The sequence below is a fragment of the Varanus komodoensis genome, unplaced genomic scaffold (assembly GCF_004798865.1).
Source record: "Varanus komodoensis strain SLA01 unplaced genomic scaffold, ASM479886v1 scaffold5, whole genome shotgun sequence".
NCBI classification, from domain to species: Eukaryota; Metazoa; Chordata; class Lepidosauria; order Squamata; family Varanidae; genus Varanus; species Varanus komodoensis.
In genome coordinates, this window is record NW_025336087.1 from 38,617,311 (window position 1) to 38,635,277 (window position 17,967).

At 39.7% G+C, this 17,967-nt stretch overlaps 1 protein-coding gene across 1 annotated transcript in view; it reads right to left on the minus strand.

Moving 5' to 3' along the window:
- Positions 1-17,967, minus strand: part of SYK (spleen associated tyrosine kinase) — a 49,757-nt gene that overhangs the window by 16,203 nt on the left and 15,587 nt on the right. The window contains exons 2-7 of the mRNA XM_044446631.1: positions 15,883-16,333; positions 13,717-13,877; positions 11,217-11,355; positions 8,066-8,153; positions 5,563-5,615; positions 2,189-2,257 (exon numbers count right to left, since the gene is read on the minus strand). Coding sequence (XP_044302566.1) covers positions 2,189-2,257; positions 5,563-5,615; positions 8,066-8,153; positions 11,217-11,355; positions 13,717-13,877; positions 15,883-16,290 — 918 coding nt within the window. The 5' untranslated portion in view covers positions 16,291-16,333. The remainder of the gene's footprint in view (positions 1-2,188; positions 2,258-5,562; positions 5,616-8,065; positions 8,154-11,216; positions 11,356-13,716; positions 13,878-15,882; positions 16,334-17,967) is intronic.

A 17,967-nucleotide genomic window follows, 5' to 3' on the forward strand; every position in this document is an offset into this window, starting at 1 on the left:
GGCCTTGGACATGGGAACTTCTGCTACTGAACCATGGTCCCCTGTAAGTAGGTGGGTTAAACAAAGAGTTCCATAGCAAAAGAAAATATACTTCAGCAGATGTTTGTCTGGCTAACTGATGCAATCTTGAGGGAAACAAGGCATGTGGACAATGTGCAGCTTGTTTCCAAGCAATCCGCACAACCAGGAGGCTTCGGGGAGCATGATTCTTCTTCCAAACAAGGTGCATATTCCCTCTACACCTACTTTTCCTGCAAAAATGCTCCTATTTTTCCAATGATGCCATTTTAGTGAAAGAAGGCAGTAAAAGCATCACATGTGGCCTTGGTGCAGTGTCCTGCCCACCCCTGCTCTAATGAACTGAACACCAACCTATAAATCAGAGTTTCATGTTGATTTCTCAAGCAAAAGATATCAGCTAAAATATAGGTTCAGAGAACAGTAGGCTTCATTCAGACCCATTGTGTTTCAGATTAGGCTTGTTATCATGCTACCTCTATGCCTGATTCGTGGAATTTTGTAGATTTACATATTCTCCCACTACTTTTTCCTTATTGTAGAAAATTTGTTAAGAAGGAAAGATGGAATAACTTCAGAATGTCCATAGTGGTAGTGCTAGGATCCCTTTATCTGTAAGCATCTTTAGTCCTACTTATAGCAGGCCCATTAAAATCAAGATTAAGTTTCACTAATTTTAATAGGTCTACAGGTGGCGCAGTGGTTTAAACTGCTGTGCTGCTCGGCTGGTTGATCGAAAGGTCGCCGGTTCGAATCTGCACAACAGAGTGAGTTCCCGTTGCTCCGTCCCAGCTCCTGCCAACCTTGCAGTTTGAAAGCATGCAAATGCAAGTAGATAAAAAGGTACCACTTCGGTGGGCAGGTAACAGCATTCCATGCACTTCGGTGTTTAGTCATGCTGGCCACATGACCACAGAGACTGTCTGCGGACAAACGCTGGCTCCCTTGGCTAGGAAATGGAGATGAGCACCACCCCCTAGAGTCAAGCATGACTGGACTTAATGTCAAGGGGAAATCTTTACCTTTTTACTCAAAGATCTGGTTTACATACCAGTGGTGGTTCCTGCGTACAAGCGGAATATGTGAGTGTCACGCTCATTGTATACTCTCATTTCTGAGTTGTTTCACGATGTGTGAACCTGGAGGTCTGGGTTGTTTATGCTCATGTTCTCTTATTCAGTTAACTTGGGATAGCTTAAATTATAAAAAATCCTGAGCAAACTGTGTCTAAGTCTGGATCCAACACTATAAATTGTAATATATTTAAATGATGAAATACATGTACGAAAATTTGCATTTTATTTTCCTTAAAAGAAACAAAAGCAAAAGAATGTCACCACTCATCATATGGTACTGCTCATTAATTATCACTCATCAATCAGACTCAGTCACAAAGTGGAAGCAGGTTTACTCCAGGATGGTTTCAGCTTGCAGGCACACAACTACATGTTCCTGCATTCTGACAGTTTTTTGTTTTATGTGAGCATCAGCCATGTATAAAATGCATGAAAAAGAGTGTTCATTTACTTCCAAATCAGTCATGTGCGCTGGGAATGCTGGTTCTTAATGTTGGTCAGCTGGTATAATGGGGGCATCGAGGGTGGGAAGAGAAGAGAAAAATAGAATAGAATAGCTTCTTTCATGAAGTAGCGGCAGTCCTGTTGTATATTTTCCCTACTTCAGATAATTTTGTATGAGAAATGGAAAATGTTCACACATAAAATTTGGATTCAAATGGTATAAATTTAAAAGTCTGAAAAATCTGTTTCATTGAAATACAAATATAGAAATTTTTAAAATTAACAATTAGTACATTTGTTGTCAGTTCACTGGATTACAACAGGAGTCTAACAATGCAAAATTAATTTTAGAACTTTCTACTGAATTGTTAACACTTGTATTAACTCATAGAATCTTAGGATACCATTTGCACTAATGACCATGAGATCAATGCATATCAGTAAGAAAAAAATGAAATCATTTTTCTGAATAAAGCAAGCGTTACTTCTATAAGCTAAGGACAGAGGTAAAAGCTGAAGAAAGTTACAAATGTGCACAGAGGACTAGAAGCAAGGCAAAGAGCAGAATTATCGAAGAGTTGTAAGTGAGCTGAGTGAGGGTAAGTCCTTCCACGCATTTATACATTTATAAAACAAATGGGTTTATGCACCTTTTTGCTTCCTGGCTTTGGGAAAGTGTATGATTTGAGTCTTGTGATAATTCCACCTGTTGACCAAGTCTAGAAACCATAAAGGATATCAAAAGGATAAACATTAAACATATATCTATTTGCTTAAGTCTTCTACAACAGTGGATTCCAAATGTTCTATGTCTTGGCTATGTACCCTTATTTTTCTCCAGGATTCACATGCAGAAAACTTCTCTTTGACCACTTAGTTGAACCCTCACTATTGGTCCACATCGGTTATTTCCAGTGTTCACTAAGCTATAGTCCCAGATTCTTACTGCTGAATACTGACAGGTGTTAAACAACCATTCGAGGTCCATGCTCTAGCTTGTAGATTATGACAACCCAGGGTTTTTTAAAGCCTTGGGTTGTTATGAGCAAGCATAATAGTGCGCACTGCTCAGTTGCTCCTGCTGCAAGGAAGATCAGCTCAATAACTCAGGAACACTCTTTTCCTGGGTTGTTTAATGTAGTTGTGAACCAGGAACTTTGGCTTGTTGAAGGATAGACAACAAATGGTTGGAACCCAGTTTTCCAAATTATAAGCACAATATAAAATGTGGCACTAAACAGTGACATTTAACTGGGTAGTTTTTTTTTTTTGGAGAGTCAGGCAGATCAGGACTTCTTCATTTAAACAGCAGGGGCAAAACTGAATCCTTTAAGTATTGTACATAGGTTGAACCAGGTTTCTGCATAATCTAGAGCAGGGGTGGGCAATTAATTTTCCTATGGGGCCACATGAGAAACTTTGACAGTTGTTAAGGGCCGGACCAATACACTTACAGCTCTGCTCAATAGATATCTCTATAAAAACAGTAAATGAAACATTACAAGGATACAATGAAGATGTGGAGCACAGAACAACACTATTTAATGAATATTCACAAAAACATTAACATTACATGAAAAGCAATGAATTCAATTCAATTTAGCAGATCCTTCAAAATAAAAGCAGTGCAGTTGTATTGCTTGCTTCTATATTACGATGATATATATTTGCATTGACTTTTAATTTGCCAGTGACCTCATGCGGGCCAGTCAGGGTCAGCCAACGGGCCGGATGTGGCCCGCGGCCCGCGGGCCGTACAATGCCCAGGTCTGATCTAGAGGGACAGATTGCCTTGTTACACTTTAAGGACATAGGAACATTCTGAGAAATCACATCTATGTCTTCAAATTCATGAAAATTATACTGACAGCAAAGATGCTGAGACGTCACAATATTTAGCTTAAAGATCTTCCTGCTGGTAACTAAGCCTTAGAAGAGGCATTTCAACTTTCTAGAATGTGGGAAACTGCAAAATCTGAAAATTTACTACATGCTTGGCATTTGGGAGGGGAAGAAGGGATATGTCGTGGAAAAGGGGGGCATGGCCACTCAGGACAGGCAGGCTGGGACTGAGTTGCATACCCTGTCATATGATCACGACGTCCAGCTGTCCCAATTCCATTGGTGGTCAAATGGTGGGCAATTATACCAGCGGTGTTGTATTAAAAGAGCCCATTCAGGAAACTGACAGCAAAACTCATAATTCACATGTACTGATTTTATTTATTAAATAAAAAGTTCTTTTCTAGGTATAACATGCTTTGTGCAGCATACTGCAGTCTCTCTCTCTCTTTTGCTTTTGAGGCTATAAATATTCTTTTGCCCAGTAAAACTATGGAATACATTTTAATTAAGTAATTGGCTTCATTAGTGAATTGTCAAGTTGCTTATTTTAAAATTCACAAATTAGGAAAGCATCTTTATGGCAATGCAGTTATTTATTTATTTATTTATTTATTTATTTATATTGTAATTTATATCCTGCCTTTTTCCTACAAAGGGCTCAAGGCAGCTTACATCATTCTCCTTCTCCATCTGATCCCCACAACAACAACCCTGTGAGGTAGGTTGGGCTGAGAGTCTGTGACTGGCCCAAAGTCACCCAGTTGGCTCCATGGCTGAGTGGGGACTAGAACCCAGATCCTCTGAGTCCCAGTCCCACGCTCTTAACCACTACACATATGGAAGATGTCAAGGGCTAGCAGTGGATGGAGAAATATCAGTTTTCTTTTTTAAACTATATATATATCAACCTTAAACGTAAAATATATCAGCCTTGAAAGTAAAATATTCAGACTGCTTTCACCCAATAATTCTTTATGTTTTACAATGTGCATTCCTCTAGAATGTAAATAAAAGTGAATTGTTTACTTATTTTTAAAAAAATTTCTTTGCCTCTGTTCAGCCATCCAAGGTAGACATGTTAGTGAATCTTTTGAACCCAAGTGTGCAGATACTACTCCACATGGCAAAGTTGCTTACATAATCTTGCCCCACCGCCCACACTTTTGGGTCCAGTAACTTTAATTTTATCATTGCAAACTGCATCAATTGATGCTAGAACCACTGGGAAACTGCTTCAAAGCTGTATGTCTAATTTCCACCTGAACAGTTATTTGTATGGTTGAATTGGGCTTAAAGAACAGGAATTATGGCTATCCGAATACATGTACATCCTTAGAAAACCATTGCTATTCAATTTTAAGTCACTACCGTGTGTAGTTACAGTGCAAATGTAAATGTCAAGAATAAAAGACTAGTCTAGCCTTCCGAACATGATACCAGCCTTCAGATGTGTTAGACAGCAACTTCCAGCTAACATGGGAGTTATGCCAGGAATTATTATAACTGTAGTGCAAATATGTTTGTAATGCAAACATGTCTGGAGGGTGCCTCCAGGTTAGGAAAGCTGGACTAGCTTACAAAAAAGAGAAGAGCTTTTCTTAAGAGTGCTCATTGTAAGAACCATTCAACCACGTGAATGGCTGCTGTGCCTCTTTCCTCTGCTCTAAGTGGGATTTATGATTCCATAACATTCTGGTTCATAAATTGTTAAGTACACTCCCATGATTTTCTTTCATGCTGTTCTCTACTGTACCCTCTCTCATTTGAGTCTGTGTCAATAATTTGTAAGCAGGACAGTGATTGCAGAGCAATTAAACACAGGCAAACCTTGTTTTAATTAGTTATTCTGAGCTATGGCAGCTAACATATTCTACTCTGCATAGAGCAGATCAAGTAAGTATCCAGTTCTGCACACACTATCACTGTAAATATTTTCCTACAAATTAGCTCTTACAAAAACTTAAGACGGAACAAAAAATCGATATAATGCATAATGCTATTGTATGAAAATACTCAACCCCTCTAATTTTCAGTATACCCTTTTTTTGGAAAATTATAGCAATTTACTATCAAACAAGTATGTCTTTATTAAGCAAAGAATAATATTAATTAAACATCCTGAGACTTGTATGTTATTAGAAACAAACAATTACTGGTTTGGGTCAGTATATTTTCTTACCTTACTGCCACGAGGTTTAGGAAGTGCTGGGGTATTGCCAAAATCAAATCTACCTAAAATAGAGAGTTAATTACTACAAAAATATCAATTGTTATTTCTAGGAAAGTGTCTGAAATGTCCATTCAATCTATAGATTTATGGTGTCCATTTAGATTCTGTCTGCAGTGGTTCCATTCCTGACCAATTCCAGAAGGTGGTGCTCTGTGTCATGGCAGTTATGCCATGAGGTACTGCAGGGCTCTCTTTTATCTCACATGAGTTTTGCACTTACAGGAAACTGGGTTTCCAACAGTTATTTGGAGGCTTGGGCTGAGGTGTCAGCAATATGCAGATAATACTCAGCTCTGCCTCTCTTTCTGAACCCAGGTGAGGCAGTGACCATTCTAAATGAGCACCTGAGCTCAGGAATAGAGGTGCTGGTAAAAGACTCAAGACAGAGGTGCTGTTGGTGTGTGGATAGTCTGTCCAGTTGGGAGACCTTCCACCTGTCTTGGATGGGGTCATGCTCCTCCTACAGGACAAGGTTTGCAGTCTGGAGGTGCTCCTAGACCCAGAACTGTCGCTGGAGTTGCAGTTCAGTGGCTAGGAGCACTTTTTATCAGCTTAGACTGATTTACCAGCTATGCCCTTATCTGGACAGCCACAGTTATCCATGCTCTGGTAACCTCCTGAAACACACTGTACATACAGCTCTCTTTGAAAATGGTCCAGAAACTCCAACTTATTCAAGAACAGGGCAGCACAGCTTTTAATGGGGACTGGCCTACAAGATCACATCACAAAGTGCTTGTTCTAACATTTAAAATCCTAAATGGCTTGGGGCCAGGTTACCTGAAGGAACGGCTTGCCCATATGTACCTGAGCCTTAAGATAATCTCTTGAGGTCCGTCTCAAGGAATCCTCCCTAAAGAAGTAAGGGGGTGACAACCAGAAGAAGGGCCTCTCATCCCCAGAGCCTGGCACCATCCCTGATATCTTTTCACCACCAGGTGAAAACCTTTTTTATTTTCTAAATTTGTTAGTAGTTAAGCCCATGAGTCTTATCCCTGAACTACGTTAAATATTGTATAAATTGTATTTATAAATTGCTGCTGTAGCTTGTCCTTTGTTGACTGTTATGTTGTTGTTTTATATGAATTTTAGGTGTATATACTGTTTATATTGTTTTTATAACTATTTTAAGATCTTTTTTTTAGGACTGTGATATTTGTAAGTCACCCACAGAGCCCTGTGGGCTATGAAGTAGTATATAAATGTAAATAACAACAACATTGTGACAGCATCAGTGCTCTGAATTATACATTGTCTGTCCCTTCCTGCCTGAGGCAAACTGAGGGGACAGAGCTCTGAAGGGTCTTGGCCCAATTTTATATACATTTTCACAGCCCCTTTTCCAGATCCCTCAATTCACTATGGAGAACCTTGTTTATAAATGTGCAAACCTGCAGGATATTGTGAATAGTGCAGCTCACACATAGCAAGTATGCTACAAGCAATGTTGCCAGCACAAAGGAAAAGAAGTAGAAAAGAATGATGTATTGACTGGGCTCACATGCTCATAGCAGCCCACTGCGGCTTGTTCAAACCATGGCGAGCTGTGGTTTTTGAATACTCAAGCCGCAACTTGTTATGTCATCAGGAGTTCTGTGAGATCATGAGTGATCTAAGAGTTATTTAACCCTCACGGAATCCATACCTGTCTGTGTTTGGATAATACCAAACCAGGGTTTGTCACATTGAAAATGGCCACTCCCACACACTCCAGCATGTGTGCAGCCCACCATGGTTTAAGGTCCATCATGGTTTATTTGATCATGAGCTCATTCCCTTATTTAGCAGTGCTTACAGTGTCACCATCTCAGAAAAACCGGGACAAAGCAACAGGAATCATGAATGAATGCTGTTCCCAGTTGGGTGGTGGTTGTTCAGCTTCTGTACTTAGTATAAACTAGACTCTCTGTTGTTTCCACCTTGTAAGTGCAAACAGAATGTTTTTCTCATTCTTTTCCATCTTTGCAGCCTGGCATGGTTATACACCCAAGTGAATGTAGCTGAATTATTCCCTAGGTAATTTGGGAAATGGATTTGCCTTGGCATTTTAAGCCATTTTCAGGTATATGAGCTCAATAAACTAATAAGCTAATTCCAAGTTAATTTTGGAATAAATCTAATCACACTGAAAATTTGGAAGGCTTCTATTTAAGGGGTACCCACATTGCTTGATGTGCTTTGTCTTATCAGAAAGTTTGAAAAGCTTTTTCATAATAAAAGTTATCAAGTTACATAATCAACTCATTACTCCAATTTGAGATAAGCTATATGAAATAGTTGAATTTATCTTTTACAAACAGCTTATTTTAAGAATAGGCCCATCAGAGATAGCTTTAATATCATGAAGAGGTTTTATTAGGTTTTTGCTATTAGGATCTTGCTTGGAATTCTGCTAGAGAAAGGTCTGTGAGAAATAAGGAAGATGTATGGAATCATCTTCCATGTTGCTTACCATTTGCCAAGTGAGCATCTGGATTTGGAATCGGTTCTGTGATTATCCTTAGAAGTCCATCAGCTTTGTAGGAATAATGTTCCACTAGCTATTGTAAAGAAAAGGAAAATAGGAAAGGTTAGATTAGGATGTAGGAGGAATAAATCTGAGGATCAGCAGGATTCTCAATTTCCAAAATTTCCTTTCCAAAATAATCCAAAGCATAAAGCGATAGTTCCAAACCTTATGAGTGTTGCAGAGTGTTGTGGTATCACGGTTTGGACAGCTGACCAAACCATGATACCACATGATGTATTTCCTACCATGTAAGTTAATGGAAACAACATTGCCTCTGTCAACTTATACAGTGGGGAAGATATCTTAAGCAAGGGTCTCCCTTGATCCAAGTTGAAGCAGTTCTGGCTTGAAACAAACTGAAATAAAGGAATTCCTGATGATTCTGTGTATTAGGATTATGTTATGATTATTATTATTATTAACTGAGAGACTGCCACATTGGAAAGTGAAGCTCCATCTTTATTTGGGTTGAAAAGAGTGGTTTGGAGTCTGACCCCACCTCCGTCTTGTTCTTGGGCAAATTACTTTTCTTTTAGTCACACCAACTTGCTTTCTGGGGAATGAGTTTTGAGACCCACTGTAATGACTATGGGTTGGGTTTCCTTGCCCTATTTTGACCCCCTCTATGGTTCACAATATGTTTTCTGTGCATACTTCTGATGTGTTGTTCATGCTAAGGTTTCACTGCCGCAAGCACAGTATAGATTGGGTTTTTATTATTAATTGCATTTTGACTGCAACTTTACCAAGAATAGTACAAAAACAAATAATGATGTTCAGTTTGGTTTACACTGTATCAACCACATGGTCTGATGTTCCTTAGACTTATGGTTCTATTTTTATCAGTTTACATATTTTATTTGAAGAAAAATACATCATTAAAAAAGGAAAACCAGGAAAACCTTCATACATGTATTCCTACAATTCCTAGGGACAGTTACAGGTACACATGTCCAATGCAAATGGCTGAGTTTGAACAAACAACTGTGAAGAGTTTGAAATGCAGCACCTGCAGTTTATATGGAGACGCATTCCTTGCTGGCAAGTCCAGAGGAGACCTTGACAGATGCCTGCAATGTCTCCCCTGTCCGCTCTGCCACTTGGGCACTTTGAGGGCAGCCATCAACCGTACCCACTAGCTAGCTGCTTGTCAAGAGTGGCAAGGGGACTTTATCACTTTTGACAAGCAGCTTGCTTATTGTTTTTGGGCTTAAAAAGGAACCAATAGCTGCTATCTTGACATAAAATGAAAAGTAAATGGAAAAATGGTTGAATAATTTACCACATTTTAAGCACTACTTTGGGCAACAGAGCTGATGTGGCAACATTTAATCAAAACACATTTATAAAAGGGCCTGCCTTCCTAAGGAAATGGTAGATTATTAATTCAGCTGTCCACACAGAATTGTTTTTCTAAATTTGTGAATCTAGTTACTTTATAACCATGACACAAACCAAAATGCAGAGGTCTCACAACAACGCCAGCTTTTTTCCTCTGTACTTGCTTGCTGCAAGGGAATTGCCAGCTCTGCACATCCCTTTACATCATACAATTAAAATTACAACACAGTTAACATGCTAGTGTGAACACTCAGTGTAGTCCTTTTGATCTGCAATGTTCTTTATAATTTTTATTGCTGGTGACCTCATAGTAACCTGGTGAGTCAAGCCAATATTATTCTAAACACAATATTCTAAACACAGGCGAAGACCTTTTTATTTAAGCGGCATTTTAAATGATAATATTATTGAATTTTATCGGGCCAGGGTGGCTCATTTTATATTGTATATTTGTATCTTATTTTAATGTATATATTTTAAAATGTTATTTATGATGTTTTAATTTATTGTTGTAAGCCGCCCCGAGGCTTCGGCGAATGGGGCGGCATAAAAATGTTTTAATAAAATAAATAAATAAATAAATAAAATATTAGAAATAGACTGCCACAATAATGGGGAATTACGATAACTGGTTTCTTGAAGTAATAAAGTAGAAATGGCAAAGGAAAAACAAAGCTGTACATTCTTTTTCTCCCCTTCTATTTTAACTTGCAAACCTCCATTGCAGAAATATAAGAAAGCCCTGTTTATGCATTTCACTGCCAAGAGGGAGGTGCAGGACACAAGTTCCTTCCTTCTCTACATCATACAAATCACAGAACACCAAAATCATACCAAAATCACAAAAACAGTCACTCATGGATTTGCTTTTGTGTCTATTTTGAAATGTGGAAAGTTCACTCAAGAAAATATCTTTGCTGTTCAGGTATTCTGTAGCATTGTAGATTAAAAATGTCTGAGGTTAGGGACCGCTATGGTGCTGTCCCAGTGCTTGCACATTTCTGTCAAGATTCTCAGCTGCAGAAATTCCTGGAAGGTCGACATGTTTGATCATGTTGAGGGCCTCCCATGGATACACATGCATTCTCAAACTCAAGATGATTCTCTATGCACTGAACTAATGCGAGCATATTTAAAAAAAAAATCTGGAAAAACTCATTGTGCCTACATTACAATAGAAATGAAAAAAGATGTAACTGCCAGATACAAACTAATGTCTGCTTTGGCTTACAGAGAGGCATTTAAAAGCAACAACAGAGGTTCCAGAATGGAATCCTAACTTTAAATTTCTTTTATAAACCCAGTGTATTGTGCTTCAGTGGGGACACCCAAGCACTTAATCTTTTATAACAATCTGCCATCCTCATGAGAAAATGGTATTTTAGTCCGGCATTGCTGCAGTCCATTTATCCACAAAAGAAATCCAAATTTACCTGTCTATCAAAACAGAGATCTGAACAATTCATATTAACTTTGGCAAACAACCTTCAATGAAGGGCCACAGCTCAGTGCTTTGCATACAGAAGATTCCAGGTTCAATCCCCAACATGCTCAGGAAGGACTGAAATCACCCTGGAGCGGGGCTGTCAGTCACTACAGGCAGTACTTTTTGCTACAATCGATGATAGCGAGATAAGTAACTATGCAAAATGTATTTCGTTTGTTAAAAACTGTAAACTGCAGCAGCACAGCAAAACGCATACTCCCTATTTTCTCAGTATGCAATTACTTAAATGAATGACATTTGACAAACCTGGCAAAGTGTGTCAAACTTCTTTCCATCTGGGATTGAAAGTTTTCCCTTCTTGTCTCTGTCAATGCGATAATGTGCAACCTTTCCTTCATTGAGCAAACAAAGAGCATAGGATCCGTTGTTGTCTCTTTCCCTGATTCTAAAAGATCAAGAAAAAGAAGGTTGAAAGCCTATTTTCAAAATGCAGTGTGAGCCATTTTTACAAAACCAAATCTGGGGCTTCTCCACTGTTTCCCCAGTTTTATGTTAGCTATGAAAAGTTTCCGATTCTCATCATTCAATACTCTTCTGAATTAGTAACATTATCCAGAACTTCTCCAATGGCTGAGGGAGATCACTTTGGTGCACTGTCCTGTCTCCAGCTATTTTCTATATTGAAATTCCACAGACTGGGCATCATTTAAGGGAAAATACCCAGTCTTTTTAACTGGTTGTTGCAGATGCCTATGTCCATAAGGTGCCATGTGCTCATTCCTACTTCTTCATTTTTGATGGAGTGAAAAGAGTCCTTTTCAGAGTGTGTAACATTTATTCTTAGAATATCATTCTAACTTCACAATTTTTATCACTGGAATTTTTTTCCTTGGAACAGATACAAACATTTGCAAATTCTTCCTTTCTTTCATGGTATAGAAAGTTTTCCTAAACTAGGGTTTCATTTTATTATACACAAAATGCATCAGGTGCTTAAATTCAAGACCCTTTTTGGTAAATAATTATCCTCATTTAAAAGGTAATGTAACTGAAATGAGGAACAAATGCATGGTAAAAAAAAGGAAAGAAATCTACTTAGTATGATATTGTCAAGTCCTTTCTGAGCTACATGGATGAGGAGAATTTTCCAGTTCCTGAGTGCATTGTGCGCTTCTTGGCCCATCTATCAATAGGGTAGAGACTGCTGACAGAAGCAGGGGAACAAGTCCATTACAAATGTTGTCATCACTTGGTATAACAGATAAAAGGGATTCTCCCCCCATTGTAGAATGTAGGTGAAAACTGGAACAAAGTCCAATCAATATGTTCTAGACAAAGAAATCCATGGTTTTAGTACCTGCCAACAGCAATGATATAGTAACCATTCTAAGCATAGAAAAAAAATTCTGTGGGAGTAGAGCTCAGTCTTATATTAGGAGAAGAAACCCTGCAACACTGTTCCCCCAGTTTGGAAGGCTAATTCCAGGAAGCGGTATTGGAGGATTACTGTTCAGCGCCTGAGCAGTTCAATTATGGGGTTCCATAGGGCTCTATTCTATTCCCCATGCTGTTCAATACGTTAATGATGCTGCTGGGAGAAGTTATCCAGAGGTATGGATGTGAAGAAAACACCCAGTTCTTTCTCTCCTTTGTGTCAAATCCAGCTGAAGCAGTGTGTGTTCTGAATTGGGCTCTTCTATGGTAATAGACTAGATGAGGGCCAGTATGGCCAGCTAAAGTGGTACTCTTAACTGATTGTCCATCAGTCCAGTTCAGCGATACTCAGCCTGTTCTGGAGGGTGAGTTGCACCCCATGCCAAATAACCAGGCTGCTACTCTTGGAGCCAGAACTGTCACTGGAGGCACAGGTGGCCTTGGTAGCAATGCACCTTTATCTGTTAGGTGGACATGCTAGCTCTGATGCTATCTGAAGAGATAGCCTGGCTACAGTTATTCATATGCTGGTAATCTCTAAATTGGGTAACTGCTGTTAATGGTCTTGTTTTTATTGTCTGTATGGTTTTATTTAATTGGCATGCATGCCTTGACAGCTTTTTAGTAAATAAGATAATATATAAATCTTTGCAACTGGTAATACATTACTGCAATGAATTATATGCCAGGCTGCCTTTGAAAAATTCTTGGAAACTTCAGCAGCAAGCTGATCAACATGAGCATATTATACCCGAAAGCCTTGAGTCCAGGTTACCTAAGGATTTCCTCTTTCCATATGTACCAGCCTGAACTCTAAGATCATGTGTGTTTGGATGACATTAAACCTTATGACACTGTTTTGGTGTACCATGGAATGGGCTATTAAAGTTTAAGAGATCGAAGTCTTCAAATCTTCAACAAATTAGGTACAGTTACTCCCACCGGGATCAAGGGGCTTAAGGAAGTGAAACAAAACACTGTTAATACTTTTAAGCATACCAAAGAACAGATTACCATTGCCTCTTCTGGAAACTGGTCATAAAGTTAGTTAATAAACGTTAATGTATAATCTACAATTAGCTTACCAACACTGTTTTCAAAACACAGTCAGCTTTTTTACTACTTGCTCACATAAGGCAAACTTGCACCATTTATTTTATACATAGAACTTGCACTGTTTTGCAAACAAGTCACATACATATTCAATGGATGAGACAGATATATATTTGATTAAAGATGAAAGTATTTGTCAAACTCTGGAATAGTTAGAAGCACAAATGCATCATATGGTACTCTTTCGTTTTCCTATTCCTATTCCTCCTTAGGTTGTTAGCATTAGCTTCTGGAAATCACAGGGGAAGGATTTACTTACAAAAATTTCCCATTGATCCTTCTTCCATGAAGGACACGATGCTCTGATTCCTCCCGAGATATCATTCCATGGAACCAAGGCATCTTCAAATGTGCTGTTGTTGCAATCAATTTCTCTAGCTGTGGTTTCTGACTAATAATCGCTTGCTCAAGGGCATGCCCCTGCACAGTGAACAAAACGGGAAATATTAATGCATGTGCAGTCAGAACACACAGTGTCTCCACCCCTTTGACTATCTGCATCTTGCTGTGTTACAACCTGCAACTGGAATCAATGTAACTGGCATTGTTACAATTGGATACAGGTAAGATCCCCAATACTGTAAAGGTGCAAACTATTTTATTATGGCATAAAAGTTAAGTAAGCCAAAACAAACTGGTACTTGCTGCTTCCTTAAGTGATCACCCCACTCTCCAAGTCAATATATGGTAAGAAAAACCTTTGGCAGCAATTACAGCTCCAAATCCTCTTGGGCATTTAATTTATTTATTTATTTATTTATTTTTCGATTTATATCCTGCCTTTTTCCTACAAGGGCTCAAGGTAGCTTACATCATTCTCCTCCTCCATCTTGTCCCCACAACAACAACCCTGCGAGGTAGGTTGGGCTGAGAGTCTGTGACTGGCCCAAAGTCACCCAGTTGGCTCCATGGCTGAGCAAGGACTAGAACCCAGATCGTCTGAGTCCAGTCCCATGCTCTTAACCACTACACCACACTGGCTCTCACTGGCATGTCACTATCAGCTTTGCAGATCTGAATCCTGCAACGTTTTTCTGGCAAGACTGCCCCAGCTCTGTCAGGATGGATGGGGAAAGCTGGAGAACAGCAACTTGCTATGGATTTTCAATGAGATTGAGTTCTGGCTTTGACTAGGTCACTCAGGTTCTTGTTCTTAACCCGCTCCAGTGTTACTTTGGTTGTGTGTTCAGAGTAACTGTCCTTCTGGAAGGTGAATTTCCATCCCAGTCCCAGGTCCCCTGTAGGCTGAAGCAGGTTTCCTTCTAGAATTGCACTCAATCCTAACCATTTTCCCAATTCACAAAAGGAAGCGCATCACCACAACATGATGCTGCTAGCACCATACTTTACAAAGGCCATAGCGTTCTTAGAGCAATGAGCACCGGTGGCTTTGTGCCACATGCAGCATTTTACAACAATGTGGAAAAGTTCAATTTTGGTCTCATTAGACCAGATAACCTTTCCCCCAAAGTTTTCTGTGTTTTTCACATGCCTTTTTGCAAACATTAAATGGGCTTTGAGATGCATTTGTTTCAGCAATGGCTTTTTTCTCACTACTGTTCCACAGAGCCCAGCTTGTCAAGCATCTAGATAAGTCATCCCATGAATAGTTTGTCCACTGTGGATCTCTCCAATTCCTTCAGAGTTACCACTGGCCTCTTGGTCGATCCTTTGAGTAATGCTGCCCTCATGCAGTCACTGAATTTTGCTGGACGGCCATTTCTAGGCAGAATCACTGTTAAGGCATATTCTTTCCATATTGTGCTTATGAATTTAAGTGTGCTCTGGGGGATGTTCATGGTTTGATTCTTTTTATATCTATCCATCCATCTATCTCAATCCTGAAACTCAATCCTGACCGGTGCTTTTGCACAACTTTTTCTTGGAGTTCTTTTGATAGTTTATGGAAAGTTTCCAACAAACTCTGGGGTATTCTAGAAGCAGGTAAATTAAACCTGAGTTCATGTGGCACTGGAATTATACACAAATGGGCTCCATTCAACCATTAACACTCTAATGAGTTCTGGACAGGTTGTACCAGAGCTTATTTAGTACATTGCAGCAAAAACTTATGCAATCAATACATACTTGTTTTTGTTTACTTTTCTGCCACAATAAAATATTATGCCAATTCACAGTGTTGCATATCTTTTGTACTTGTTACAAGTAGTAACAATGCCAATTAAAGCCATTTTAATTCCCAATTATAGCATAACAAAATATGGAAAGGTCAAAGATGGGTGCATGCGTCTACATATAAATAGTACAAAAGATTGAGCAAGGCGTTGAATGTTTGGGGCATATCCAAAACATTGGTTTGGCAGATTGGCATGTTTAATGTTATACCAAATGCACACTTTTCTTCAGTCATCTGATGACAAAAGCAAAACAAGGGAAAGTATTTCAAAAGGAGAAATAAACTTACATGCAAATTCCAAGTTTTTTTGACATATTCCTTGATTAGACTCTCCTTTAAGTCCTCAAATTGACTTGTTTTTGGCTCCACACCTGGTGGCCGATTATACGGTTTCCTGAGTAGGCAAACAAGCCCATCAACTTCATCTGAGTGATAGTTAATGAGTTCTACAGGACTCCTGTGGGATTTTCCTCCTGTAATAGCATAAGTGCCACTAATTTCCCTCTCAATGGTGTAATGATAAACCTTACTATCATGCACCAGGGATAAGGCAAAGCCACCTAGATAGTTTCGGCTCTGTCGCAGTAAGTAGAGTCCATTGCTAAGCCCGCCTTGCAACAGGTGATCTTCAGCTTCCTCACGTGTGATATTGCCAAAGAAATAAGGGAGGTGGTTAACAGAACCAGCAGTTGCCATTTTTTCTTCCACTTCTTAATATCTTGTAGTAGCTATTTTATACCTGGAAGGAGGGGGAAAAAAAGAAAGAACAAAACAGTTGAAGGAAAGCAACCTCAGAGGATAAAACTAAATAATAGTTTAATTACACCAGGTGGGCAGGTGTAACACAGGCAGTCTCTGGGAATAACCAAGCTGGCAGGAGGGGACTCGAAACAGAATTTCTCAGAGAAGGTTGACATGACTCTTGCCCCCACAACGCCTCACCAACAGAGCAGCCCAGTTAGAGGATTGCTGTGCTGGGAGAAGGTATGCTTGCTTTCAGAAGGCCCCTCTGAAAAGGAGGAGGCCCAGGCATGCTGAAAAGATAGATGTGCAAAGATAGGCTGGACATGCACATGGTGGGCATGTCGTGAGTGGAGCCGGCTGGAGCCAGGAGTCAAACTAGATGGCCCGGGAGGCCCCTTCTGACTCGCTCTGTTTCTGTGTTTCTAAAAGATGTTGTGAGCTGAGAACTCCCCCTCAGCAGTAACAGACTCACCAGTGCTTCTTGCTAAATGCCTTTATTTTACTTGTAAGTTTCTGAGCATACACAAAGCAAAATGTTGAACACTCTCTGGCCCTTTTTATCCAAAGCTTTGCTTATGAACCATTCAGCACCTGTCCCTGGGAGAAGGAGCATTGTGGAATAGGGCATGCCTGCGCTCTTCCTTCTGGAATCCCAACTGGGCCACCCTCCGCCTGTGCAAATGGACTTTTGGGTCCACCTCTTCAAGAGGCTGGAGTTCCCCATCCAACTGACTCCCCCTGTCTAAATCCTGCCTTAGGATGTTGTTGCTCTTCCTCATTCCCACGAGTGGGTTGACTGGGCCCCTCAGCTGCCCTTGAGCTATTCTCTTCCCCAGCAGGCATAGGGTGCCTTCCATTTCACCAAATCTTGTTATCAGAGCCTGAGCTGTCATCCCTGCTGGGATAGGCCAACTTCCCTTCATACATCTCATTCTCAGAATCTGATCTGTCAGTCTAACCCAGAATGGTCAGCTTCTTGTCATCTCCTGGGAATCTTGCCAGAATGCGCACGCTCAACATCAGGAGAGTTCCTGGAAGTGAATACTAGACTGGGTTCAACAAACCACTCCGTGTGTGCTCACAGATTCATTCTGGGTGTTTTGTGCCTGTTGGTCAGTAAAGAATGCTTTGCAAGGAAAACAGACTGTAGCTTTTGAATGCTTGAAGGAGAAACCCTGCCTTCCAACTTAGAGTAGCATACATCACCCATGGTTGTGATACTGATACAGAATAGCAGTGGTTTGAAGACTAGCACAACCCTTGATGATCATAGTTCTGACTGTTTTCTTGCAAATGGGTTTGTTCTCAAACCAGGGTTTTGTTTTTAATAGGGAATACAACTTGGGAAAAAATCAATCTTGATCTAAAGGGACATTAGTGATATTAAGCTATCGAACTAAGGCTTAATCAGTGATATAGTGGCAAATTTAGAAGTCTCTCTGTGTGTGGGTCCCTTCATGACAGAGCCATATCTCAAAGCCTTAGAACACCTTAGAACATAATTTCTAAAATTATGCAACCTATGATTATGCAATAAAAATAAGCTTTGTTGCATTGTTGGAATTTCTGTTGAGTAATAAATGCAAGATGAGGGTATCTCTTTTTGAGGTGAAACAATGGTAGTGTCTA